This window comes from Camelina sativa, chromosome 17 (assembly GCF_030686135.1).
Source record: "Camelina sativa cultivar CO46 ecotype springtype chromosome 17, ASM3068613v1".
NCBI classification, from domain to species: Eukaryota; Viridiplantae; Streptophyta; class Magnoliopsida; order Brassicales; family Brassicaceae; genus Camelina; species Camelina sativa.
Window position 1 is genome coordinate 33,597,034 of NC_141896.1, and position 27,957 is coordinate 33,624,990.

The following is a 27,957-nucleotide window of genomic DNA, read 5'->3' on the forward strand; positions in this document are numbered from 1 at the left end:
CCTTATCATCTCTTGGCGATTGGGATCGACTCTTTTCATTATCCATTCTCTACTGTTGATCACCATACATTACCTATCATATATAGAAAAATACTTAGGTTTACCCCTAGGGGTGAACCTCTCCATTCACCCCCTCTTCTCTCAGCCAATCAAAATCTTCCATCTAATATTTCATTTAAAAAATAAATAAAAATTAAATTAAAAAGCAACCCAAATTAAGGAAACAAATTCTGTATACTTTTAATTAAGGAAAGTTAAATATTTGGCTTGGTTTAGATTTTTAAACTAGAGTAAAATTATATGTCGGTTTGGGTTTACAAATGAAGTGGTTAGGGTTTAGATTTTACAATTAAAACGAAATTATATGTCGGTTTGGGTTTACAAATGAGGTGGTTAGGGTTTAGATTTTACAATTAGAACGAAATTATATGTCGGTTTGGGTTCACAAATGAGATGGTTAGGGTTTAGATTTTACAAGTAGAACAAAATTATATGTCGGTTTGGGTTCACAAATGAGATGTTAGGGTTTAGATTTCACAATTAGAACGAAATTATATGTCGGTTTGGGTTCACAAATGAGATGGTTAGGGTTTAGATTTTACAAGTAGAACGAAATTATATGTCGGTTTGGGTTCACAAATGAGATGGTTAGGGTTTAGATTTCATATATATCGGTTTGGGTTTATTAAAAAGCAGTTTAATTTTTTAATTTTATAATAATGTATATAGATTTTATTTCCTTATTTTATAAGGGGGTGAATGGAGAGGTTCACCCCTAAGGGTGAACCCAAGTATTGTTCATGCAACAAAGGTTAGAATGAGTTATTTATCAAAAAAGTGAGCATATATCGCTATTGATTGCATTGAGGGAATGCATATCAATACTCAATTTTATATATTTTTGTGTGTAAAATTTGTAGCTTTGATCATTATAGCTACACCATATCGAAATTCCTTTTTGACCACAACTCCTATTTGTGGTCGTGAAATCTTTAGCATGAATACACTTCTAGCTTTGATATAGTTTACTCAAAATCTATTGTTATTTACTTATCTCCTTTTTTTACATCAATCTCCGTTTCTTATTTTATTGGCCCAACTTTATTTTTCCAGCCGTAACGGACAGTTAAAAGACATTGGTAAAGAGAGAGGGAAGATAGAGGCTGACCTTATTGATGCTTAATTCCTTTTATTCTGATGAGTGATGATTTCTCACTCACCACCATCTGCTTGTCCTCTCGATTCTTCAGTGCACAATCTTAGTTTGTGTGTATATATATTCTCAGAAGTCAGACCCATCTGGTAAAAAAAAATCACATGCTTGCTCGCTGCCTATGTTTTACCCCATCCCTTGATCACATATAAATAGTGCACTGCAACATTGATGCAAATGAATAATATTAAACAACATCTATATATAACTATATTTTTGAATGGGTTTGCCAGAGCATTTGCGCATGAAACGACACAACAAATACAATAATTGATCCAACTCCGCAAGGCATCCATGGAATTTTACTCTGCATATTTTTCTTGAATATATTAATATTAGGATAATAGGATCAACAAAAAATCATTTACCTTGAACTTTTCACATGTTTGACGAAGATACGATAGAAAATATTATAAAGATTAGAAAGAAAGTACTTACGATAAACTTTCATAATGACTGTATCACCACCTCTCATCCTTTTTCTTTGTTAAACCCCACATAGCGACGAAAATCCTCTTTTTTTTTTTCTTTTAAAGTGATTCATGCGGAGAAGCCTATGAAGTATGAACAAACCAATATACATAAATACAATAAAATTCAAAACAATAAACCGGTTACAAGCTATACATTACAATTACAAACAATGTGAAACTTTAAAATGCAAGCAAAACAAAACTCAGTTACGGCAGCAAGATAACTAAACTTCTCATTGTTCTAAAGAGGACTTACGCCTTTTCCTGCTCAAATTTTTAACCAAGCTTGGAACTTTCTTCTTCTTCTTGATTACAAAGAACGTTGGAGTCGCTCTGTTCCCTGATGAGTATCTTCTCGACTTCCCTCCCTGAACCGGTGTGAACTTCCCTCTCAGCCTTACCGATTTTCTTACCGGTCTAGGAGAGTTGATCAAGCATTTGTCTCCTGAGTTCTCTTTGTGACTTTGAAGCGATTTTCTTATAGGTTTAGGAGACCTGATCACGCCATAGTCTTCTGACTTCTGCTTGAACTTTTGAATCTCATTTTGGACCAGTCTCTTTATCGATAGCGACCTATGCATCTTGAACGATGCCCTTTCTTCTTCCACCATTGTTTTCCCACTCCCTCTCTTTAAAGATTCCGTCCTTAACAAAATCGCGTTAGTGCTAGCCTTGAGTGCTTCAACCCACGCCATTGCAGCTTCCACTTTCTTCTCTGCAGCTTCTTTCGCGTGACAAGCTTGTCCACTCAAATACTCGTACTCAAATCTTGAGATTGTAATGGTTGAATTTCTCTGAGATTCCATTTCCCAAGTAATCATTGTCTTATCTGCCATAGACTCGAGCTTCTCGAGAGCTAAAGCCTCTGCGTGCTTAGCTTTCTCAAGCTCATCTAACTTTGAAAGCAACTCTTTCTCCTTTTCACCAATTCCTATTTATGTGTTTTGTACTTCACTCTCGATGACTATTGCTTCTTCTTTTAGCTCAAGCTCCTCTTTCTTTGCAGCTTCTATATCATTCTTTAGCTTCTCAAATGAAGTAGTTAAATTGTCAGCAAGAGAGCTGACTCTTTCTTCAGCTGCAGATATTGCTTCTAACTGATCATTCGCAATAAGAAGCTTCGAAATGAGTCTCTCAATCACTACATCATCCTTTTGTATCGTCTCCTCAAACCGAGTTGTTTCTTGTTTGGCTTGACCGTGTACTATCACTCCTCTGAACCTTCCTCTCCACTGAAGACGGAAGAAACAACCTCTTTTGTTTCTATAAAATCCCCATCACGCAGAGCATGTTCGAATTTGAGAAGGTGGGTGACGTAAATGGAGCCTTGCATCAAAGTAGACTGCAAAAGAAGGAAATAAAAACAAAAGGATAAGTAAATAATTCAGAATGAATGAAGGGGAGAATGGAGAATGAGGGCACCTTTTCATCAATCAGAAGGAAATCAACCCCCATGATTTGTCCACCTTTTTTCGAAACGGAGGATCCCACGCTCTGCAACATTGTGCAACTAATCATCAGTCACAGTGATACTATCATACCTAAACAAAACTATGAAAATCATGGAATTATAATGTCTTTCACCAACACGAAAGAATTCATCGAACAGCTTAGGTTCATCAAAAATCCCAAACTGAGATTTGCAATTTCTAAAGTCTCCATAAATCTCATAAGAGAAGCTTAAAAATCAGTTCCACATGCATCAACGAATCATCCAGTCCACAAAATCTCAAATGTTACTCATTTTAGTTAATATTACCAGAATCTACAAAAAACTTTTTTATTACTAGAATGTTTCGGGTATTTTCAAAATACCCAGCGTGCCCCTGTTTTATGTTACCGGAAAAAACGTTATTACAAAAATGTCATTGCCACGTCAAACGCCACGTCAGAAATCTTTGACGTGTAACCATAACTCAGCCGTAACGCGTTACAGAGTATGTTGCGGCTGAGTTATAGGTATGGTATGGCTGAGTTATCGGAAAAACATTTGAGTAAGAGCGGACGGCTGACTTATGGAAATCTGGCTGAGTTATGCTCATAAGTCAGCCAAGGGTTACGGCTGACTTATTAAATCTGGCTGAGTTATGCGCATAACTCAGCTGTAGTTACGGCTGAGTTTTCACCCGATGGTTGAGTTGTCAAAATTTTGGCTGAGTTATCACAACGACACGGCTGAGTTGTCAAAATTTTGGCTGAGTTATCACTACGACACAACTGAGTTACCATTTTCCACCTGGCTGAGTTATGAAAAACGGCTGACTTATGAGATGTTGTTACGGCTGAGTTATGGTAAAAAAACTATAACTCAGCTGTCACAGGCTGACTTATTGACAACTCAGCCATTTGACGGCTGACTTATTAGCAAAAGATTAATTACTAGAATGTTATTCAGTTACGGCTGACTTATCAAACGATACGGCTGAGTTACATATTTTCAGTTGATGAAACGGCTGAGTTTGGCAGCAATTTTTTTTGCTTTTTAATTACTGTAATGTTTTTCATGTTGTGGCTGAGTTACATTGTTAACTAAACTTCTTTGTTACATTGCAAATTAAAAAATTAACTACATGCATGCCATAATATTTAAAATTTTATCATATCTTTAACTCATGAAAATTTCCATGATGTTGAATAATATTTTGAGTTAACAATTTTACAAAGGATATACCTCAAACTTGTACATCAACCATAACACATGATTATTCAAACTCAACTTCAAAAAAATTAGTTTTGTTAGTGATTGGTAACATTTTTGAATAAAATTTAGCTTTATGTCTATTTTCATTTCAAATAATAATAAAAAATAATAATTTAGGAGAAATAAAATAACTAATTAAAAAAGTTATTGAATAAAAGAAAAACAGTAAAAAATATTTTTCTTGATATATGAATTAAATAAAAACGAAAAAATAATTTTTTGTATTATATAACTGAATTTTCATTTTTTTAATTAAAAAAATAGATAACTCAACTTACCACATCTTTAACTCATGAGAATTTTCATGATGTTGAATAATCTTTTGAGTTAACAATTTTACAAATGATATACCTCAAACTTGTACATCAACCATAACACATAATTATTCAAACTCAACTTCAAAAAAATTAGTTTTGCTAGTGATTGGTAACATTTTTGAATAAAATTTAGGTCTATATCTATTTTCATTTCAAATGATAATAAAAAATAATAATTTAGGAGAAATAAAATTACAAATTAAAAAATAAAATAACTAATTAAAAAAGTTATTAAATAAAAAACAGTAAAAATTATTTTTCTTGATATATGGATTAAATAAAAACGAAAAAATAATTTTTTTGTATTATATAACTGAATTTTCGTTTTTTTTTTAATTAAAAAAAATAGATAACTCAACTTACCACATCTTTAACTCATGAAAATTTCCATGATGTTGAATAATCTTTTGAGTTAACAATTTTACAAATGATATACTGATCAACAGGTCAATTAAAACCTAATGTGTACTCCACCACGATCAAGTGGTGTCATCGTAGCACTTTAGGGTCGAATCCACAGGGACCAAACAATTACACTATGAAATTATGTAGATTAAATATAGCTAAGACAAAAGATGAAATTTTGTGAATAAAGTAACTAATCAAAAACGGAAAGTAAATAAGTTGTTTCTAAATCAAAAAGGAAATATTGGGCGCAGGGAATCAGTTAGGAGACATGACCACGAAATTAGATGATAAATTGGGATAGCATTAAACACCGTTCTTGAACTCAAATCTCGAATGTAAAACTAACCTACTGTCGCAGCATTAGCTATCTATGCAAGGGATTGATAAAACTCTAAACTGTCGTTTGAATCTAAACAATCCTAGCAAGCAATAAGTTCAAGTTTGATTATGTTCACAAGGTGCCTCAACTTCAACTGTTGTTGGCTAAGGATCACCTTGCTCACCTATGTTCTTTTCGAGCAACTCAACAACACTTTTGGTGCCCCGATGAATTAAACCTAAGATCTTAATCTAGGTGATCAATCTAGCTTAAGCGTTAAGAACAACTATAGATGAAGAACAATAAGATCAATCCCTAATCTAACAAATCTAGCATCAATTAATCATAGAAACCCTTATGAAACCCTAAACCCAACAGTGAAACTACTCACACATGGAAAAGCAGAAACAGCAAATCAATGATGAAGATAACATAATTGAATTGCAAAAGAATAGAAAATAGGGTTTAGAAATCTTCTCCAAAGTGTCAAGAAGGACTAGAGATCTTCTCCCCTTGCTCTCAATACAAAATAGTCTCAGAAAATAAAGCTTATGTCTCTGGAGGCCGTGCCTCTAACTTAAATATCAAAATAAAACCCTAAAAGTCGGTTTAAAACAAATAAGGAAAAGTTGCGTCGGGGACGGGAATGGTCGATCTCGCGAGGATCAGTGGATCCGGAACGTTTTTCTGCTTTCACTCCATCTGCTTACTAGCCCGAATCAGTCTTCAACCAATTAACTCCAGATGCATGTTTTCCTCCCCAAAACGCTCAGATTCCTTCCAAAGTAACCTAGAACCTGTAAAGACTCACAAAGGACTAAAAGGACTCTAAAAGCACACTTGGACCTAGGAAAAGACTCAAAACAAACCTAAAAACTATAGTTAAAACCCTATAAAATGCAGACACATCAATTCCCCCGGACTTGAATCTTTGCTTATCCTCAAGCATGAACAGACAGAAACTCAAGAACAGAGAAAAGGTTTGAAAGTGGAAACTCACATTATTCTTGGGAACTTATTCTTTGCACTCTTCATCACATCAAACTGAGAAATACTTTTTGTACTCTGCCCATGATTAGGATCAACACTCCCTACTCTGAACTCCACAGCCTTAGAGAACCTTCAGTCTCCCCATCGTTGTCTCTCTACATCAGATTAGTAAAAAGGTGTGGTCTTACCATGGGAGTATCGATCATTGAACTGTTGACTCCTTCAACCTCTTATCGCCCAAGACCTCCTCTTATGCTCCCTTTCCTCTCTCTTTTCTCACTTCCAAAGGATTGATTTCTCCCTAATTTTCTAGGGTATCATTTTATTTTTTTTATCAATCCTTTGCTCTTTTCTTGCGGACAGGTTTCCATGAGTTCCGAAAGATGCACGGGTTTACGCACAACCCTCGGTTCACTTCTTTTATTACCTATATCCTTTCTTCGTTCTTCTTCTCCTTTTTTTTAACTGAGTACTGAAGGGAAGAGAGAGGGGAAACATACTTTGCGAGGAGATGCATGTCTTGTAAGGCTTAAGGGAGGAGTCTTGTCTGATGTATACCAAGTCCCAAGGTAAGCAATTTAGTCCGGTTAAGTCATGTCAAAGCTAGAGACAACTTATGGTTCAACTTAGTGTTCTCCTTGGCGAGTGTCTTTTGGGGCATGTTGAGACTGCTCATGTTCATTCCAAGCTTCATTCCAAATCAGAGGTACAAAAGTAATCATAAGAGTGTTAGATTAAAGCAGAAATTCCTAAAATAGATCATAGTTTCCCATTTTTTGTTTTTTTTAGACTCGATAAAATGACTCAAACAAAAGAGAAATCAAAGTAAACAACCAAAGAAAACGACATCAGTAACTTGGAGACATCCCTCCCCCGGACTTACTTCACACTGTCCCGGTGTGAAAGCAAAGCTAAGGAAAAGAGACCTCCGACAAAGAAAATAAGAAAAATGAAAAAGAAAAAGAAAGGAAAAGAAACAAAAACCGGTGATCTCGCATCTGGTTTTGGAATGGTGTTGATGGAATCGACCAAACTCAGGGTGGGATCGACCGATCTGCAACATTATTGAACTTGGAGATACCCACAGCAAACCAACGGGATCGTTCGATCTTTAAGGAGGATCGATCGATCCAAAGCTCCTGGAACAAAAAAAAAATTTCGCATCTTTTGCGTTTGGAACCTGTTCCTGAAAACACTTAACACCGGACGTGATTTCACCGTAATAAATCCTAAAAACAAAACCAAAATCCTAAGACAAATAAAAATAAAAGGGTAAGCCAGCACAAATCCCATGGGTTGCCTCCCATAAGCGCTTGTTTAAGGTCTATAGCTTGACCGTGGTTTCAGGTGTCAAGTGATAGGAGGATGACAACTCATATCAGAACAAGCTCTCCAATTCGTCAACTTAAGCTCCAAAGTTTTTTTCAGCATATCATCCATTGCTTCTTGGCCTTTTTCTTTAAACTCCGGAGTAAGGATGGCTTTAACTTTAGAGAAAGGCCGAGATATTCCTTTGCACTTCACCTTGTACTCAATGGTGTCTTTAACATATTTCTGGGGTACCAAGGTTATGTGAAGATCTGGTATTACTCTCTCTATCTTCGGCTTATCTCTCTTCTTAACCCTCTTAGACTTTTTCTCAGAAGAATGAGTGTCTCCATCCAGGACTTCGTTGACCTCATTCTTATCACCATTCTCTCCCATTTTCATGACATCCACCTTCTTCTCATGTTCTACGACTAGACAAGAGCCATGTCGTACAGCTTCATTTGTAGTGATTGCGTTGTAGAAGACTTTATCATCAATGTTAGAGAAAGTGATCCTCTTATTAGGCAAGTCAACAACTGCTCCTACTGTTGCTAGGAAAGGTCGCCCAAGAATCAAAGGCATAACAGAACCCCCGCTCATTTCCACAACATGAAAATCTGTAGCAACCAAACAACTCCCAACTTGAACATCTAAATTACTAATGAAGCCTTGTGGAGTCGTGGTGACAGCATTTGCAAACTTAAGAGAGACCTTAGAAGCCTTCATATCATCAATCCCCAACCTCTCTGCAACAGCCTTAGACATCACGTTCATACTGGATCCAGTGTCACAAAGGGAATCCTCAAAGTTCACTCCTAGGATGGAGCATGGAACAACAAATCTTCCTGGATCTTCTAACTTGGGTAGTCTTTTCAAAGATGGAGCATGAATGCTCTTCTCTCTAGCCAAAAACGTCTTAACATCCACCAAATCCTTTTCTTCAACCACAACATCATTGTAAACCTTCTTAAACAAAGATATATGCTTTACTGCCTCTGTAAAGGGAATGTCAGCGATGAACTCACTTATAGCTTCTTTGTACCGACCATACTTCTTTTCATCAAGAGGTTTCTTCTCATGTCTTCTTGGAAAAGGAATTTGTGGTCTATAGGGCTTTGGTTCCGCAAGAATTGATTCCTTGGTACCTACATCAGGAACAACTGAGCTGGGTTTTCCCATACCTGCAACAGGGACCGACTGGTCTGGACGTGGAGCGCTCGATCTGAGACTTTTTGAAACTGGTTCTGCGTCATTGACGGGATCGGTCGATCTATAAGGGGGATCGGTCGATCCAACTTCTCTGGGGATCAAACTCGAATTATCAGAATATATGGGATCGGCTGGTCTAGTCACAGGATTGATCGATCCCGTCTCTGCGGAAGCCAAACATGAGTTGATCACAGCACAACTCAGCCCATCTTCAATCCCACCATGGAGTGTTATAGCATTGCATGACTCTTTGTTCTTAGAGCTAGAAGAAATAGCAGAGACTCTCTTATCAATGGAATCAACACATGAACTCAACCTCTCAAATTTCCCATTCAAATCATTGAACATGCTATCAATCTTGACATTAATCTCAGCAGAACTTTTCTTATGGCCCTCCAACAGTGCTCGCATCATCAATTCAAGTTTGTTATCTTGTGGAGCTGCAGATGGAGCGTGGTATCCTTGGGTATTTGAGCTATTAAATCTAGCACCTTTGTTCTGAAATCCTTGCGAGAAGTTACCTTGTTGATTATGTGGAGGATACAGCTGATCTTGAGGATTCTCAACGTTGGTGCTTCTGTAGGAGAGATTAGGATGATTTCTATAATTCTGATTAAACCCATGATTCTGATAGTTCCCTTGTCCTCCTACATAGTTCAGCTCCTCTGTCCCCTCAAAACCTGAATTTACTCCAACTTGCTGATACGCACCCGTCTGCCTGTCGCACATGTTGACAGCTTGCTGATCTCTCTTCAAAAGAAGGTCTATCTTGGCATTGAGACTCTTAATAACATCTGTATTCACGGAGCTAACAACACGGACAGAACAGTCATACTCTTGACTATGATTGCTATTACTCGCTGCAAGGTTTTCGATCAAGAGGTTTGCTTCAGCGGCAGTGTTTGTAGAAAAATCTCCTCTGCTGGCAGTATCGAGTGCCATCTGGTACTTCTGGTCAATTCCTCCATAGAAGATGTTCATAATATTCTCTTGTGAAAAGCCATGATGAGGACAGTCCCTCATACACTCCTTGAATCTCTCCCACGCTTCACAAAAAGACTCTGTACCACCTTGTGAAAAGGTAGTGATCTTGCTCCTTAACATAGCTGATCGTGACTTAGTGTAGAAGGGGTTTAAAAACGCTGCTCTACACTGCTCTCAAGTGGTAAGTGATCCTCGGTCCAAGAGATTTAGCCATCTCAAAGCCTTATCTCCTAAAGAGAATTGGAACAAAGTCAACATGAGATAATCATATGGAACTCCATTAGACCTTGTTGTACTAGCCAATCTCTCAAAAGCTTCAATATGGTCCAGAGGGCTCTCTGATGCTAATCCATTAAACACATGGTTCTGGACCAAATTGATCAGGCTATGCTTGATCTCATAATCTTGTCTCGTAGGAGCAGGAGGTTGAATCGCAGACCGATTCGCAAATAGCCTGTTGTGAGCATCTTCATCCCTCAAAGTAGTTCGTCTTGCTGGTGGATTCAGCTCAGCTGCATTATGCTCTTGTGGTGCAGGAGGAGGAGGCAGAATAACGACCTCTTGAGGGTTAGGTTGACGAATTTCAGTATTGTTTCTGTCGTCCATAGTGTCTGACTGGGCTTTTGCTTTTCGGTTCTCTCGTTCAAGCTGTGCTAACTCTCCGTTTTGCAGATTACGCAAATCAGTAGGCTTGTGGCTCCTTGTTTGCATGCACCTAAAACACAAGAGAAAGAACACAAGAACAAATTAGTAAATACAAATAAAACAGAACTTAGACTAAACTTCAATCTAAAATTTCAAAGGCAACGTTTTGGTCCCCGGCAACGGCGCCAAATTGATCAACAGGTCAATTAAAACCTAATATGTACTCCACCACGATCAAGTGGTGTCATCGTAGCACTTTAGGGTCGAATCCACAGGGACCAAACAATTACACTATGAAATTATGTAGATTAAATATAGCTAAGACAAAAGAGGAAATTTTGTGAATAAAGTAACTAATCAAAAACGGAAAGTAAATAAGTTGTTTCTAAATCAAAAAGGAAATATTGGGCGCAGGGAATCAGTTAGGGGACATGACCACGAAATTAGATGATAAATTGGGATAGCATTAAACACCGTTCTTGAACTCAAATCTCGAATGTAAAACTAACCTACTGTCGCAGCATTAGCTATCTATGCAAGGGATTGATAAAACTCTAAACTGTCGTTTGAATCTAAACAATCCTAGCAAGCAATAAGTTCAAGTTTGATTATGTTCACAAGGTGCCTCAACTTCAACTGTTGTTGGCTAAGGATCACCTTGCTCACCTATGTTCTTTTCGAGCAACTCAACAACACTTTTGGTGCCCCGATGAATTAAACCTAAGATCTTAATCTAGGTGATCAATCTAGCTTAAGCATTAAGAACAACTATAGATGAAGAACAATAAGATCAATCCCTAATCTAACAAATCTAGCATCAATTAATCATAGAAACCCTTATGAAACCCTAAACCCAACAGTGAAACTACTCAGACATGGAAAAGCAGAAACAGCAAATCAATGATGAAGATAACATAATTGAATTGCAAAAGAATAGAAAATAGGGTTTAGAAATCTTCTCCAAAGTGTCAAGAAGGACTAGAGATCTTCTCCCCTTGCTCTCAATACAAAATAGTCTCAGAAAATAAAGCTTATGTCTCTGGAAGCCGTGCCTCTAACTTAAATATCAAAATAAAACCCTAAAAGTCGGTTTAAAACAAATAAGGAAAAGTTGCGTCGGGGACGGGAATGGTCGATCTCGCGAGGATCAGTGGATCCGGAACGTTTTTCTGCTTTCACTCCATCTGCTTACTAGCCCGAATCAGTCTTCAACCAATTAACTCCAGATGCATGTTTTCATCCCCAAAACGCTCAGATTCCTTCCAAAGTCACCTAGAACTTGTAAAGACTCACAAAGGACTAAAAGGACTCTAAAAGCACACTTGGACTTAGGAAAAGACTCAAAACAAACCTAAAAACTATAGTTAAACCCCTATAAAATGCAGACACATCATATACCTCAAACTTGTACATCAACCATAACACATGATTATTCAAACTCAACTTCAAAAAAATTAGTTTTGTTAGTGATTGGTAACATTTTTGAATAAAATTTAGGTCTATGTCTATTTTCATTTCAAATGATAATAAAAAATAATAATTTAGGAGAAATAAAATAACTAATTAAAAAAAGATATTAAATAAAAGAAAAACAGTAAAAATTATTTTTTTTTACTATATAAATTAAATAAAAAAGAAAAAAATAATTATTTGTATTATATAACTGAATTTTCGTTTTTTAATTTAAAAAAAATAGATAACTCAACTCAAATAGGAGAAATAAAATAACTAATTAAAAAAGTTATTAAATAAAAGAAAAACAGTAAAAATTATTTTTCTTTATATATGAAATAAATAAAAACGAAAAAATATTTTTTTGTATTATATAACTAAATTTCCTTTTTTTAATTAAAAAAAAATAGATAACTCAACTTACCACATCTTTAACTCATAAAAATTTCCATGATGTTGAATAATCTTTTGAGTTAACAATTTTACAAAGGATATACCTCAAACTTGTACATCAACCATAACACATGATTATTCAAACTCAACTTCAAAAAAATTAGTTTTGTTAGTGATTGGTAACATTTTTGAATAAAATTTAGGTCTATGTCTATTTTCATTTCAAATGATAATAAAAAATAATAATTTAGGAGATATAAAATAACTAAATAAAAAAGTTATTAAATAAAAGAAAAACAGTAAAAATTATTTTTTCTTGATATATGAATTAAATAAAAACGAAAAAAATAATTTTTTTGATAACTCAGCCATAACTCACTATAACTGAGCTGTCACATGACTTTTCGTTTTCCCGTAAATATTATAACTCAGCCGTAAAGTCATATATATCTTCTATTTACTTTCAGATTTTTCTTGTGATAACTCAGCCATAACTCACTATAACTCAGCCGTCACATGACCTTTCGTTTTCCCGTAGATATTATAACTCAGCCGTAAAGTCTTATATATCATCCATTTACTTTCAGATTGTTTCTTGTGATAACTAAGCCATAACTCACTATAACTCAGCCGTCACATGACCTTTCGTTTTTCCGTTTTTCATAACTCAGCCGTAAATTGATATTTTGGCGGGAAACCATCAGTTAACCTAATAATAGACATATTTCTATTCTAAATTTAAATTTTGAGTTATAATAATTTTAATATTCAATTGTTAGAGAAATACTTTTAGAAAAATAAAATTCTAAATTCGAATAATAATTATTTAATTATTTGCAATAATATCTTGTGATAAAAAGCTTACTTTATGAATTTATTACGCGTGCGGATTTGAGCAGCACAGAATTAGTGATTTTTTGCGTTTCCCTAACAACACTTTTTGTAATATCGAGAGACGTTTTAATACTTTTAGAAAAATAAAATTCTAAATTCGAATAATAATTATTTAATTATATGCAATAATATCTTGTGATAAAAAGCTCACTTTATGAATTTATTATGCGTGTGGATTTGAGCAAGCACAGAATTAGTGATTTTTCGCACTTCCCTATCAACACTTTTTGTAATATCGAGAGACGTTTTAATACTTATTAGGAATCTGAGAGAACAAAAGACCCATGAAAGAAGAATACGTTTTCATATTATTGAGAAGACCCTAAACGATAACTCAGCCATAACTCAGCCAACCCTCAAATTAGAATGACTAAATAACCGACCAAACCGAACCGTACCGGAAACTCTTTTTTCCAATATTTTTCGGTTAATTACGATTATATTCGGCTTGCTATCGGTTATATTATGTTAATCGACCTAATTTGGGTAACATTTGGATTATTTATGGTTATATATTCAACTAACCGACCCATAACCGGAAATAACCGAAAAGTAATTTCAAAATTTTTTAAATTTTCAAATGGTTATCATATTAGTATATCCAAATTACCACCTTAAACCAAACACAATATAACCAAAACCAAATTGTTATATTAAAACCCATAATGTTGGAAATATGAACCCTACACCTCAAACCCTAACCCTAACCCCTAAATGTCATGTTTTGAATGTTTTACACATTTTGATCAGACTGTGTAAAAATCAATCTTTGTCTATAATTATTACTTTTTATTGCTTATAATGATTGTAATATTCATTTTTTCATTCTATATTTTAATTTTGAGTTATAATAATTCTAATTTACAAATATTTCATAAGTCAGCCGTTTATGTCGATAACTCAGCCATATCAGTCAATTGTTTGAGAAATACTTTTATTAAAAAAAATTAAAAAAAAAAAATAAATTCAAATTTTGAATTCCTTTTAAATAAAAAATCACTAAATCTCATTTATTACGTGTGTGGTTCTTAACAATAAACATAATTATTTTTTGTGTCTCCCAACAACACTTTTTGTATTTTCGAGAAGTTATATAATAAATTAATATATCCGTTGCATAACTCAGCCATAACTTTACCATAACTCAGTCAACCCTCAAATTAGAATGACTAAATAACCGACCAAACCGAAAAAAATAATTTTTCCAATTTGGTATTTTTGAATTGGTATGTTTGGTTAATTTCGGTTATATTCGGCTTACTTTTGGTTATATTAGGCTAATCTACTTAATTACAATATATTTTGAGTTATTTATGGTTATATTTTAATCTAACCGACCCATAACCGGAAATAACCAAAATTTTTTTGATTTTTTAAAAATATATTCAAATGGTAATAATATTAGTATATCCATTTACCACCTTAAACCAAACACATTAGAACACATTAGAACCAAAACCAAAAAACAAAAAATGTTACTCATCTAAACCCTACATCTCAACCCCTAAACCCCAACCCTAATCCTAACTCCTAAACGTCATGTGTTGTATGTTTAACACATTCTAGTGAGAATGTGTAAAAATCAATCTTTTCTATAATTATTACTTTTTATTGATTATAATAATTGTAATATTCTTATTTCAATTGTACATTTAAATATTGAATTATAATAATATAAATTTACAAATATTTCATAAGTCAGCCGTGTAAGTCAATAACTCAGCTATCACTTAGTCACTTCGTCGGAAATTTTTTATTTTTTATTTGAATTTTGAGTTCAATTTTTTAATTATTTTGTATAATATATTGTGAAAAAACTAACTTTATAAATTTATTACGCGTGTGGATCTGAGCAAGCACAGAATTATTGTTGGGTTTTCCCAACAATACTTTTTGTAATATCGAGGCACGACACGAAAGACCAAACGAAGCCGTACCAAATACATAACTCAGCCATAACTCAGCCATAACTCAGCCATACAAAGTACATAACTCAGCCGTACGAAATAAATAACTCAGCCATAACATATATGTTTATTTAATATTTATCAATATTAAATACACAGAGATATGTATCATATGGCCTCAATTTAATGTGTATCATATGGTCAATTCAATGTTATATAGAAAGATGGCAATTTGTATAAGCTGTGTTTCTTAATTAATTTATAGTTTTATACATACTCTATACATACTCTATACAAGCACAACTAGCATGATGATGATATATGGAGGCAATTTAGGATCCCTACAGTAAAAAGTTAAATTAATGTTGTATAGGCACACAACTAATAGGTACAAATACAAGTTTCTGAAGGCAACAACAGCAAATATAGCTGTGATTAACATATTAACAAATATACTGTAAAACGATTCAATCACGAATCAACTAACAATACAAAGAGAACTCTCATCTCATTTCTTCCTTCTCTCTTTTTCTCTTCCAAATTATTCATGGAGAGTTCAATGAACAATGCTTTCATTATGAGCAAACATGAAACAACGGCATTTTCAGGCGACCAAACTCCGGAGGAAAGCAGCTGGACTATGTACTTTGAGGATTTCTTCGAGGCTTCTTCAAGCATAGTGCACGCCGGAGATTGCAGCTCTTCCTCCATCTCCGACGCAGCGTCGTTTGTCGCCACTAAGAAGACTCTCCACGTGTCTAAGCAAGAAGGGTCTAATTATTCCATGAACATCAAGAGGACAAGAAATAGAGAGATTCCTTTTGGTCGTCATCATGATCTTGAAGACACTGCCTCTTCTCCTTCTCATAGCCCTAACGTCAGTGTCTCTCTCTCTCTCTCTCATTCTCTCTACGAATATATGAAGAATTGACACAACCTGGCTACAATTCTTGATTAGTAAAGCTTCTTTTGATCAACTAGAATGAATTGAGTTCATTGTTACCCGTAGGTGACTACGGTATCACAATGAAAGGCAAGGAGAAGATCTGTGTTGGCATAATACATGAAGTCTATCTGCGAAAGAGGATATATCAAATGTAATGAAGTCTATCTACGAAAGAGGATATAAAAATGTTCAGTGAACAGCAATACTAAACTATGTTACTACAACCTTAACGGTAAAAGTAAGTGGCACACTTCCTGCCTGCTCAAAGTTATAGTCCCATGTGACGGTTTCTGGGATTCTCGTTCTTATCTCAGATCTAACATACACACACACACACATCAGCTAACTCAATCAGTAATATTCACAAAACTGGAAGTGAAATTAGCATCAGATATTTCTGAAATAACAAAAGCAGAGGATCATAAGTTCATACTTGAGAAGAAGCTCCATATCAGGACCCGGATACTTCATCTCTATAGTATTCGAATGTCCAGGTGATGAAAACGTGTTCAAGCAATCCACAAAAAGACCTAAGCTAATTCCAAATCTCGGTCTCCCTTGAGACCCATACTCGTATTTCGTGAATAGCTTTCTCCGATTAAACCTCAAAACATTTCAGATTCCACAAACAAACATGGTGAAATCGAATTTTTTTTTGGGGGAACTGAGAAATCGATACCTTTGGCTTGAAGACAACCTGATTCCTCCACGATTAATACTATTCCGTGTTCAGATAACTCCACTAATGCATCCTGGATTCGCATAGTTTTCGCAGAGAGATCAGTGAAGGGACGATCGATGAAATTAAAAAAACCCTAGATGGATTTATCCAAAGAAGGGAGATACCTGGTGGCGTTTCCATCGTACGCAAGTGAGTGCATCGACCATTCCTTGAACATTATCGAGCTGGCAAATAAGGTCCGGCGCGTCTGGTTCAATCGTCGGCGACAATGATTCTAATTCTGACGGTGGACTCAGTGTTTGATCTGTTCTCTGATCTCATCTCATCTAGGGTTTCAAGTTTTAATACGATTTGTTTGACGGCGAGAGAGTGGACAAAAATAGAGTATCGCCGGCGAAACTAGGTTTCGGCGAGAAGAGAGAGGTTTTTTTTTGGTTATGAACAGTCGAAACTGTTAATATAAACAAGAGAAAACAAAACTGTAGATCTAAGAAAAATGCATAAGAAAAATGCATAATGACGTGTTAAATCATATCTGATGTGTATTTTAATTTGTTGATGTGTATTTTTTTTTAATTTTTTACTCAAATTCAAAAAACAAAACCCAAGAGTAAATTGTAATTACAACCAACACACTAAACATTCTAGTAATTTTCAAAAGATTTATAGATATGAGTAATAAACCAACTTTTGGATAACATTTCAGTAATTGTTTCTATATTTTTTTATAGTTTAAATTCAAATTTCATTTGTTCAAAAAAGAAAATGATTACTTCGTTTTTTAAGATTAATCTTCATATATTAATAGCTATAACTCTACCTCTTCTCATTTTAAATTCTTCTGCAAACAAACAACAACGCTAAATTCTTTAAAAATAATTTTTTTTGATGGTATTAGTAATTATTATATTTTTTATATATTTATATTGTTAACAAACTCTATATAACAATATCGATCTATATAATATAAAGCAAACACCACATAATATATGTTTTTTTTGTTAACTCAGAGTAAATCCCCAGACCTATGGAGGAGTATGAGACTAATCTCTGGGGGAAGGGTATCCTACGGATAGGGTCCCCCAGGTTTGCAAATGGACAGTAAGCAATGGGGTCCATACCCATGTGGCCAAAAGGATAAAGTTGAACAGTTCTGCGCTTGGAAAGAAACGATTTCTGGCATGGACCAACAGGGCGACTCTTCCACCAAGACTAGAATCACTAGCCCACCACCTCGTGGTTCACATAATACATGTTTCAAATGCGATTTACAAAGATAACTCAAAACGACAACACGGACAATTGTTACTTGTTTCTAACCACCTAACAATACATTCAGAATGAAATACATTACCACAAGGCAGTTCTAAAAGATTTTGTTAATAAACAAATGGCGCACATCATACGGTCTTTTTCCACATTGGTTTGTTCTGCTATGTTTACTCTCCGTAAAGAATCAACTGATTCTTGAGTAGCAGGCTTAGGCATAACATTCCATGTATCAATAGAACTCAGACTCGCTTGTTGCTCCCAAATGTTATCATAGATAGATAAATCTTGACAAAAATTCACTGTTAATGATATCGTTATGATGCTTTACTGTGAGTAATCAATAGGCCATGTTACTCCATTAACAATTTCTATAAGAATTGAGAAAAGTTTATTTGTTGTTCCAACTCCTTCCTCTACCAACATGCGAAACAAAGCTTTGTTTATCTTCTGTTAAATAATTTGAGATGTTTTAAAATAAAATGACTTCAATGTTTCCATCGATTCCATGATGTTGGTAAACTTGGCATGTATGATAAGTGAACCGCCGATCAAATCATTGACTAGCTGGTCAACGCTGGCACTTAACGAAATAAAGTCTATAAACATATAAAACAATATCAAAACAAACCCGTGATGATAAAGAAAAAATCCTTCCTTGAGAAGTTTAAGAAAACATGGTCGAAATAGCCTTCTCTATAAACATACAAATCAATATCAGCTTTCTCTATAAACATAGAAATCAATATCAAAACGTACCCCTGATAATATAGTAAAAACCTTCTTTGAAAATTTTAAGAAAACATGGTCGAAAAAACGATGCAAACTTCATAAAACCCCTTTTAAAAATGGGTATTAGAAAATATATAAATAAATAAACGAATACAAGAAATTGGAGTAATTAGACAATTAAACTAAATACAATCTTATATAGCATTGAATTTTTATGAAATAAGAGTATATAAAAATCTCAAAAATAGTTTTCTTTAAAAAGACTATCTACTATCACCAATACTTGAATTAAAGTCCATCAATGAATCTAATTTATTTAGTTTTCAAATAATAAATGCTAGAGAATATTTTAGAAAAATGTAGAAAAAAATTAAAATTTTATATTATTTTGTGTCATGACAAAAAAAAAAATGAAATCAGTTCAAACAAACAAATATATATAGATTTCAAAAGATACAAATATTCGAATAAATACAACTCTACAATGAATAGTTGCGATTTAAAAAAAAAAAACTGTTATACTGAACAATCCCAATTTTTTGTAAAACATACAATCTAATTTTTCTACAGATTATTTTTGAATAATTATTCAAAATGTACGATTGAAAAAAGCATTTATTCGGATTGTTATTATTATATAGATTATAACAAAGTGTTTGGTATGATAAATTTTGCTATGTCTAACCGGGCAGATAGAGGCAAATAGAACAGACGCAGGCATTATTGTTATCCATCCTTTTGAATTATTATCAGAATACAATGTAAAGAGTAGTAACTAATTTAGAGTTCAGCATGCTGCAGGAGCACATAAGATGATGGGCTAATGCTAATATTTGGAAAAGGGATTGATGGTATTGAGTCTCTTTAACCACTTGGATCTCTTTTTCTCTCCAGGTTCACTACTTCTTGTTTCACTCGTCTTTCTCTTCTTGCTCTTGTTCTTACTACTATCCAATCCAAAGCAACTCGGCGGGGTTACATTTTCGTAGATAGCCTCTCTCGATGACTGCAGCGTGTAGATTTGGTTCTGAAGATGACACACCTTGTGAAAATGTTCATCCCTCATCTTAAGCACGCACCTTGCTAGCCTAACTGCCTCCTTTTTCATAAACAGCGCTTCGGTGGCGAGCGCTCGGTTCTCTTCCAAGAGAGAAGTGAGTTTGTATCCGAGATTAGCAGTTTCCTCTACAGCTACTTCTTTCTCCATCTCAAGCAACATCACAAGCTTCTTTAGCAACTCAATCGTCTTGGAAGCTTCTTGCAAGTTTTGTTCTCTGCGTTGTAACTCGTGCTTGGCGATATCTTTCTCCGAGTTTGCACTCACGAGCTGCGAGACTAACTCTTCAATGTTCTTTTGCTTATCACAAATGGAGACTTCCATCGTCTGTTGGAAGGACAGGATGCTCTCTACTTCGGAAGTGATGTCCGTATCGGTATCATTGTCGTGAGGAATGAGTTGTTTAGGGTTTTGTAGTTTGGAGTGATCGAAACGGTCCAAGAGAGTGGCGTAACCATCGTAGAGATCTTGACAGAGTGAAAGAAGGAGAGGACGTCTCTGGTAAAACCATTCAGCACGTTGAGAAAACGTTTCACCGGTTTGGTTTTCTTCAAGAGCAGAGACGCGCATTACTTGCATCCGAGACTCGAGCTCTGTGTTCATTCACCAAGATTACAAACCAAGTAAGCATAAAAACGCATACAACGAAGTCTGAGTGTTTGAATAGGAAGATTACTTTACCAGAGAAAGATGGCAATTGTGGAAGAGGAAGCTGAGAGGCATCCATGTGTTCTGTCTTCACACCAAGAGTGATTACTTTGCAGGTTAAAGGAAGGTAGAGAAACAGGGGAAGCTCAAGGAAAATTCAAAAACCGCATTTTTCAAATTACAAGGAAGAAAAAGGCAAACGCCTGAATCAGAGAGAGATGGATATGGGGACATTAATGGGCTTTGAAAATTTTACAATAAATGCTGCAAATATCCGGAAAGGACACTTTCATCGGGTATAACATAGGGAGGGTGAGATTTCGGAAATCTTTTGAATCAACAGGAAGCATAAAAGAGGCAGTAATATCCGCCTTACCAAAAAAAATTGTAAATTTTCCGCTGTAGGCATTTTTACGCACATGCAGGCTGTGAACCCCAGTAAACAAAATTACGTTACCTGAGTACGTCAGTTTAAGTATCTTACTAGTACAATTTTTAGTCATGTAGTGTGGTCGAAACTACGAATAACATCATAAAATAATCTTAAATACTATTTTAAGTTTTAACACATAATTAAAGGAAGGACCAAAGTCTGTTTTGAAAAAAGTAGTCATTGTCAAACATAACTATTATCATAAAGCATCTCATCATACCCATATAGAAAGAGTGGCAGAACTTGAAATATCCAAAATACTAGGCTTGCAGCAACTTCTCATAAGACAAGTCTTAGAAAGCAAACATGATTTTATTCATTAATTAGGGCCAGATAAAAAAACATGGATAGAGTAGAGGTGAATCAACTCAGCAGTAGAACATAACACGCTTCACATTCTCTTTCAGTGCTGGGAGTGGCCTCACTGCAGCATTGACATTAGGCCCACGTGTGCTTCTACCTCCCATTCCACCTCCACGTGCCATGCTCCCGCTAGCCATCGACCCACTGTCTGATGTCTCTGGCTCCATGTAGAATCGAGCCCTAAATGCTGCTAGATGTGCATAATATGCAGGCGGCACTACAATATCCCAAAACACCAAAATACTTAATTTTCTCTTCTTTCTATCAAAATCAAGATGTCAATAATTAAGGGAGGGAAACACAAAACTCACCAATTGAAACCGAGCGGGTGCATCTTGCATACCTGTCCAAGACAAAGAAAGGTAGGTTTAAATGTTGTTACCCTTCTTTTCCTCTTTATCTTAAACACTTGTACAACAACGTATAATATACAAAGGGTAAAAGATACTTACGTGTAACATAAGTTATTGGTCAGAGATTGAAGTCCATCTGCAGTAAAGTTGTTCTCATCCCAAAGAACGTGATAATGAGCAGGTCGAGAAGTACCCTGTTCATGGAATTTTGATTTGTTAAGCACTTCCATAAAATCACTGAGATTATTAACTGTTGGAGATTATGAGTTATACCTGAATACCAGCATGACTGCAGAGGTAAAAGTCGAACTCTGTTGGGTGACATATTTTCGAATCCACAACAGTGCCTACAATCAACAAAAGGGGGTTAAAACCAATGCAAAAAGGATTTGCAGCTAATTAAGTACACGCAAAAAATTTCAAAGATCCAAACGTGTCTCACCAGGTAATATATTTCCACTTCTGTCCACCGAATGACGATCATTGTGGTTGTGAGCAAACAGCCTCGTGTGATGGCGCTTCTGCACCACCACAAACGTCACTGGTGGCTGATAACCTGCTTCCAGCGAAGCACAAGCCTGAAATGGGTTGAATTAAAGTCAGATTAAAAAGAAAGACAGCCAGCACATAACACAAGCCATTTGTTAGAAGTTTCTCTTACCTTGCGGATAGCATCAAGTTCATAGAGCAAAACTTGGTAAAATTGTCCCTCACTGACACCATCCCTGTAGGGAAATACCACCATATAATACATTTTAGAAAGAAAGATACGAAGTTATATAGTTAAGTAAATGCCATAGGTAGAGTTAATTACCTGTAGAAGATGATCCGTAGCGGTTTATGCCCAGTTGATCTACGGAAGGCTATGAGCAACTCCCTGTCAGAAAGTAAGGGAAAAAAAGTGAGAACAGATTTGTTACTTGAGAGCAAGCTGGAGCTAAAAACCAAGTAGTAGTAGAGTTAAGCTGAAGCTAAAAACAAATTGTGCTTGTCTGAATATCAAGACGTACTTTATCATGCCACCAGTCACTACCCCTTTTTGAGGATCCTTCCACTCTTTGAACAGATCCTGAATGAGCTCCTGCCTATGTGCCTGAGCGCAGACCAATCCAGCATATTTGGTAATTTCAGGCCAATCCTGGGATGCAACAACCTGAAAAACAAATTTCATTGTCAATCAGACAAGCACAATTCAAAAAGGTCAAGGCCAGAAAGATAAACGGAAGAATATGATCAAAGAAGTAGAATGTAAAATGAGATCAACTTACAGCAGCAATAGACGGGCTTGAATCCTCTCCAGGGTGAGGATGCGTAACATCAGCCCCAAATATAATGGTGGGGCGATCACTGACTAGAGGAATCCGCCTTGATAGAGCATCAACAAGCACTGTATTCCTTCCTCCAACCTTCACATTAATCTTCAAGGCAACATTTGCCATGTATTGTTTGCTCATCTTAAAGACATGCTTCGTCAGGCAGCATTGAGAGACAATGCCAAGTTCGGTCTCACATATGCGCTTCAAATCACCTGCAATAGATCATACAAAGGAAAATTAACAATCAAAAGTGTGTAATAAGGAAAAAAAGACAATGAAGCACATAGAACATGGTACATACCATACAATGATCCGTTATTGTCGGGCAGAATGACAATAAGCAGATCAATTTCTTTTCCTTGAGAGAGTTTGGATGTGGCATCATGATATCTAGTCTTCAAGACCTTCTCCACTTGCTCAGGACGAGCACTGACTGGTGGAAGGACTGGTTCTGGATTAAATGCCTGCAGGTAAGAAATAATCAAAATATAGGGTAGGAAAGGTTAAAAATAAACAGATCACGTTGTGCTAACTGATTAAGCTGTACTTTAAAACACTCACCATGCCAGATACGTAGCACATTTGAGCAAGTTCCTGACAAAACGTACGTGCTAGATTGTCCTGCACTTGCCTAGAAAAGTTGATGCAGATCCAATTATTCACTGTTCCACCATTGATCATTTTCTGCAGAGAAAGTCATGGCAGTCAGACAATAGAAAATGTTGTGATCACTTACTTGCAAAAACGAACACGAAGGAAACACTCTTTGAAAGAACTGACAGCATAATTACATAGGTAACACAAGGAAATAAGATTCAAGTGCTTAGTTGAATCCAGGAGCCTTTTCATCTATACCTTATTCATCATATTCCATTGACCAACTTGAGGCAAACAAGTTCCTTCCCTTCCAGACTCGTGATACTTAAGCTGCAGGAAACAAAAAAAAAAGCAGTAAACTCACGTTGGAACCCTAATTTGAGTAAACAAGAAAGTGTAAAAGCAAAAAACAAGAGGAAAGAGTACTATACCCATGGAGGAGGCAGTATACGAGCCTCAACAGAAGCCAGAGACGTACTTATTTTGATACCAAACTCCTGAGCATAGGGATCTTTCTCATAATTGTTGAGTTGTACCGTCTAGCCAATCAAAGAAAATGATATTATTTGTTAGAAATAAACAATTGAGTATTCAACAGTAGATGAATACTTAACATTTACATGCTAAAAACTTCGAAGTGATAAATATCTATACAAAATTTCTCCAGAAAACAGATAAGCAGGCAGCTAAATTAAAAGCACAACTCTGAATATGGTGATTAGCTTCGCTGTCTATTATTAGCTAAAGGCATCATCTCAAGCTAACTCACTTGTTTCAAGCAAACACATGCAGACAAGTAAGAAGAAACAGGTGTTAAAATTATTCATTCCTAGTGAGATTTTCACCACCAGTTTATATGGATTTAAATTAATAGCATGAAAAAGTCACTTAATTCAAACAAACACACGCAACCAAGCAAGAAGAAACAGATTTTACAACTATCCCATTCTACAACGATCCACAGTTTACATCATTTAAAATGACTAGCAAGATAGGCTGGCAATTAGAAACTCGCAAAATAAAGAAGCATACCCGCAAGATATCTTTTTCTCGTTCTAGGGGGCGCTGACAGGTCACCTTAAGCAAAGCAGTGATCTGTCTTTCATTCAATCTTTTCGAATATCGCTGGCCTTCAACAATCTTGCATACCTGTACAACAAGCATTAGAATAGGAAGGATTGGTGATCTAATCAAAGTTGATGATGTATTTAAACATTACCTCCATTGGTAAGTAATTTGGCCTGTTAGAATTCCCAACTTGTAAGCATGGTAGTTGAGTGTGCTGAATGCGAAAGCCATATGTTTCGTGGAAGTATTCTACAACAGATTTCTGAGTATTTCTTTCATCTACTGGGAATCTGAAAAGGGTAAAAGCAAAAAGTATAAATTAATTTCATCTGGTTCACACCATTCACGAAATAAGAATAACAAAGCTTAAACAAATACGCACGTCAATTCCCGAGTGGCCACAGCAGTCAAGCCAGAAATACGGTACTTCCGACGCATGTTTCCACGATGAGTCACTTCAACCTTGACACCTCTAAGAGCCTTTTTTATCTGTTGACAGAAGAATATTTGAAATTCATTATACAAAAAAAGAGTAGATGAATACAGCTATTCACTTCCTACAGAAGGTGATTAAAAAATTATTATCAGAAAATGTCAACTGACTCATACCTTCACGCGATCAGCATCGGATAAAGGGCGAGATGAAATATCCCGGTTCAGCAAATCACAGACAAAGGTAATCACAGGGGATGCCTCTATGAATGCTGTCGATGACATATCTGCATAAGACACAAAATTACAGCACAAACGTCAGCTGAAATATTACAAGGAGATCCAGAAATAAAAAATTATTGAATGTAATACAGCATGCCATCGCACCAATATTGAGTGATAAGCCCATCTGTGTGGGACGAATGCTTTGGTAGAATCCACGCCAGCTCTCCAAGCCATCGCCCAATGATTGCTTTCTTCCTATATCTGGGGAATAAAAAGACCGGCCCACCGGAGTATACCTGTTTCTAAAATGTTAGCAAAACTGAAACAGCTGAGACTCACAAAGAAAACATCCTAGGATGAGTAACCGGGTACCTAGAGGTAGGCAGCTCACGAAGAACAATGTCAAGAACCTGCAGAGCTTCTTGTGGGGCATCGGCTTGTTTCCCCTCTAAAAATAATCCTAAGTGATGCAGATCAGCACGTGCAGCTAGCTTGATAACAACTTTGAATTCCCTCTCTCGTCTGTTAAGTAGGGAATGCATTATTTATTCTGAAAATTCCTTATTAAAAAACAAACAAAAAATATATATATAAGAAGTTAACCTTTGTCCCCCAGCCCCTTCTTCCTCGTCAAGTAGAGTAATTCTGAACTCCTTGGAGACAAACGGAAGTGGTCCAGCAGTGTACAGACTTTTCCGACCATCATAGGCAGGAAGACGCTTTCCAAGGTGTGATTCACGATATGAATCAACAAGTCGTTTCATCACAGCACGATTAACACCCCTTGAAGTAACTTCTGGAGTAATTGTAACCTAACAGAAAGAACACATTTTGTCAGGTTAATCCATAAACAGACATTAGATGTAGGGTAGCTAATGCTAAGGGAACAAGGTAACCAAAACTCACATCATACTGGTGCAAATCCTTGTCAGGCAGTTCAGCAAAGAAATGGTTAGCCTTGACAATGCAACGTTTACCACTCTGTCCTTTACCAGGCCTCATCGGAAACTTATAAGCCTTGCTAGAAGAAGGTATCGGCTGGATTGCTTGACTGGGAGCTCCTTGTTCGACAGAGAGCTGTTCAAATTGCTGAGCCAGAACAGTAGGTTCGGGCACCTGGGTAGGACTCACCTCAGACAGTGTAGGCTGAGAAGACACCGCTTGATAAGTAGGTGAGGTAGCTTGATGCAGCTCGGGAACTGATTGTCTCTGTGGCGGTCCAGAAGAAGGTCCGCCTCCACGGCCACCGCCATACCCTCCTCGACCTCCTTGATGAGGAGGCCCTCCTCTTCCTCTTCCCTGGTACTCTTGTGGACCACCATACTGTTGTTGCTGTTGTTGGTATTGCTGTTGTGGCGGTTGGCCATATCCACGACCACGACCACCACCACCACGACCTCCCTGTTGATACTGAGGGTTATAACCCCTTCCGCCTTGGTGTTGTCCTCCTCCTTCACCTCCCTGCTGGAAACCACCTTGGTGTTGTCCTCCACCTCCCTGCTGGAAACCACCTCGCTGTGAACCACGTCCACCACCTGAGACTGGACCAGCTTCACGAGAACCAGAGCCTTCGCCACCTTCAGATGGAGCATCAGTTCTTCTCTTTCTAACCATAATGTTACCTGTGAAAATAACAACAGAACAGCGAGTCATATCTAACTTATCCTTGAAAGACAAAAGAAAACATAGAAAACGAAGTAAATCAGAAGAAAGTAGTAAGAAAACAAGCACGAATTCATCAAAGCATCGAAGCAAACAAGGAAATTAAAAAAAAAAAAAAAAACCCTAACTATCTTCGAAGACGAACAATACAAAAACCGCTACAATCAGTGATGTAATCAGAAAAAGAAGTAAGAAACCAAGCACGAAACCTTCAACAAAAAAAAGCAAGCAACAAGAAGAAAACCCTAATTATCTTCGAAGACGAACACAATACAAAACACACACTATAAACCGCTACGAAGTAAATAGATCCGAAATTACAGAGATCAACGAAGAAGAAGAAACTATTAGTGAACTATAACCCCAAAAAGAAGCGGATCCACCCAATCGAGTAAGAGAACAAAAAAACCAAGTAAACACGCAGATCGAACACAGATTAAGTGAAGAACAAACTCAAAACCACCGCGATTTTACCTGAGATAGCTACAATCTCTCGCCGGAGAAGCTTAGATTAACCGAGAAAACTCCGTACAGAAACACCCAACCCTACCTCTCTCTTTCCTCTCTGCGTTCTTCTCTTTTTTCTCTCAGCTCTCCTAACCAAACGAGATAACAAAGAAAAAGTGATTTTTACTGCTGCCACTTTAAATCCCACTTTTTTTTTTTTTTTTTCGCTCGCGACGAGCAACTCAAGGGTTCTTTGGTGTGGACTCAATTACGAAATTATCCTCGTCCTTAATTAGCTGGCATTTGTCGACGTGGCGAGTCAGGGTTGGGTCTTTGTAATGCTGACCCAAGGTCGTGTTGTGGTCTTTCATTTTTTGTAATGCGCTGCTGACGTGGATTTGCATAATATTTTTTAATTCCAAGAAATAAATAAAAAGAAGCTTCTCGAAAACAACAAGACGAAAAACATTTTTGTCGCTTTATATACCCAAATATTTGTTTAATAGTTTTTTAT

The 27,957-nt window shown here is 36.1% G+C and overlaps 1 protein-coding gene, 1 long non-coding RNA gene, 1 other non-coding gene and 2 pseudogenes across 4 annotated transcripts; 1 reads left to right on the plus strand and 4 right to left on the minus strand.

Annotated features, from left to right (window-relative positions):
* Window positions 1–1,919: 1,919 nt before the first annotated feature.
* LOC147924676 (protein PLASTID MOVEMENT IMPAIRED 2 pseudogene) lies at window positions 1,920–3,189 on the minus strand (annotated as a pseudogene).
* Window positions 3,190–9,935: 6,746 nt separating this feature from the next.
* LOC147924677 (small nucleolar RNA R71) lies at window positions 9,936–10,042 on the plus strand. Its single transcript, XR_015587934.1, has one exon. It is a non-coding gene; the product is annotated as a small nucleolar RNA R71 (small nucleolar RNA).
* Window positions 10,043–15,544: 5,502 nt separating this feature from the next.
* LOC147924678 (uncharacterized) lies at window positions 15,545–17,362 on the minus strand. Of its 2 annotated transcripts, XR_015585731.1 has the most exons (6): window positions 17,006–17,316; window positions 16,839–16,911; window positions 16,593–16,747; window positions 16,385–16,475; window positions 16,217–16,287; window positions 15,545–16,150 (listed from the first exon to the last, which is right to left on the minus strand). It is a non-coding gene; the product is annotated as an uncharacterized LOC147924678 (long non-coding RNA). The 2 variants fall into 2 exon arrangements; XR_015585730.1 differs by having other exon boundaries at window positions 16,593–16,911; window positions 17,006–17,362.
* A 2,280-nt stretch (window positions 17,363–19,642) lies between these two features.
* On the minus strand, window positions 19,643–20,502 carry LOC147924679 (kinase-interacting family protein pseudogene; annotated as a pseudogene).
* Window positions 20,503–21,142: 640 nt separating this feature from the next.
* On the minus strand, window positions 21,143–27,764 carry LOC104758139 (protein argonaute 1). The gene is made up of 22 exons (XM_010480960.2): window positions 27,471–27,764; window positions 26,241–26,956; window positions 25,938–26,146; window positions 25,707–25,856; window positions 25,497–25,630; window positions 25,287–25,396; window positions 25,060–25,166; window positions 24,829–24,967; window positions 24,642–24,758; window positions 24,041–24,148; window positions 23,868–23,939; window positions 23,574–23,696; window positions 23,314–23,476; window positions 22,965–23,224; window positions 22,707–22,849; window positions 22,511–22,573; window positions 22,358–22,421; window positions 22,139–22,274; window positions 21,970–22,043; window positions 21,796–21,890; window positions 21,655–21,686; window positions 21,143–21,560 (listed from the first exon to the last, which is right to left on the minus strand). The coding sequence occupies exons 2-22, from the start codon at window positions 26,946–26,948 to the stop codon at window positions 21,349–21,351; spliced, it is 3,219 nt and encodes a 1,072-aa protein (XP_010479262.2). The 5' UTR covers window positions 26,949–26,956; window positions 27,471–27,764; the 3' UTR covers window positions 21,143–21,348.
* Window positions 27,765–27,957: the final 193 nt, after the last annotated feature.

Coding starts and splice junctions, on each gene's coding strand:
- LOC104758139 (XM_010480960.2), bottom strand. CDS start 26,948: ATGGTTAGAAAGAGAAGAACTGATGCTCCATCTGAAGGTGGCGAAGGC. Junction 23,225..23,313: donor CAATAACGGATCATTGTATG/GTATGTACCATG, acceptor GATCTATTGCAG/GTGATTTGAAGCGCATATGT. Junction 22,850..22,964: donor CAAGCCCGTCTATTGCTGCT/GTAAGTTGATCT, acceptor TTTGTTTTTCAG/GTTGTTGCATCCCAGGATTG.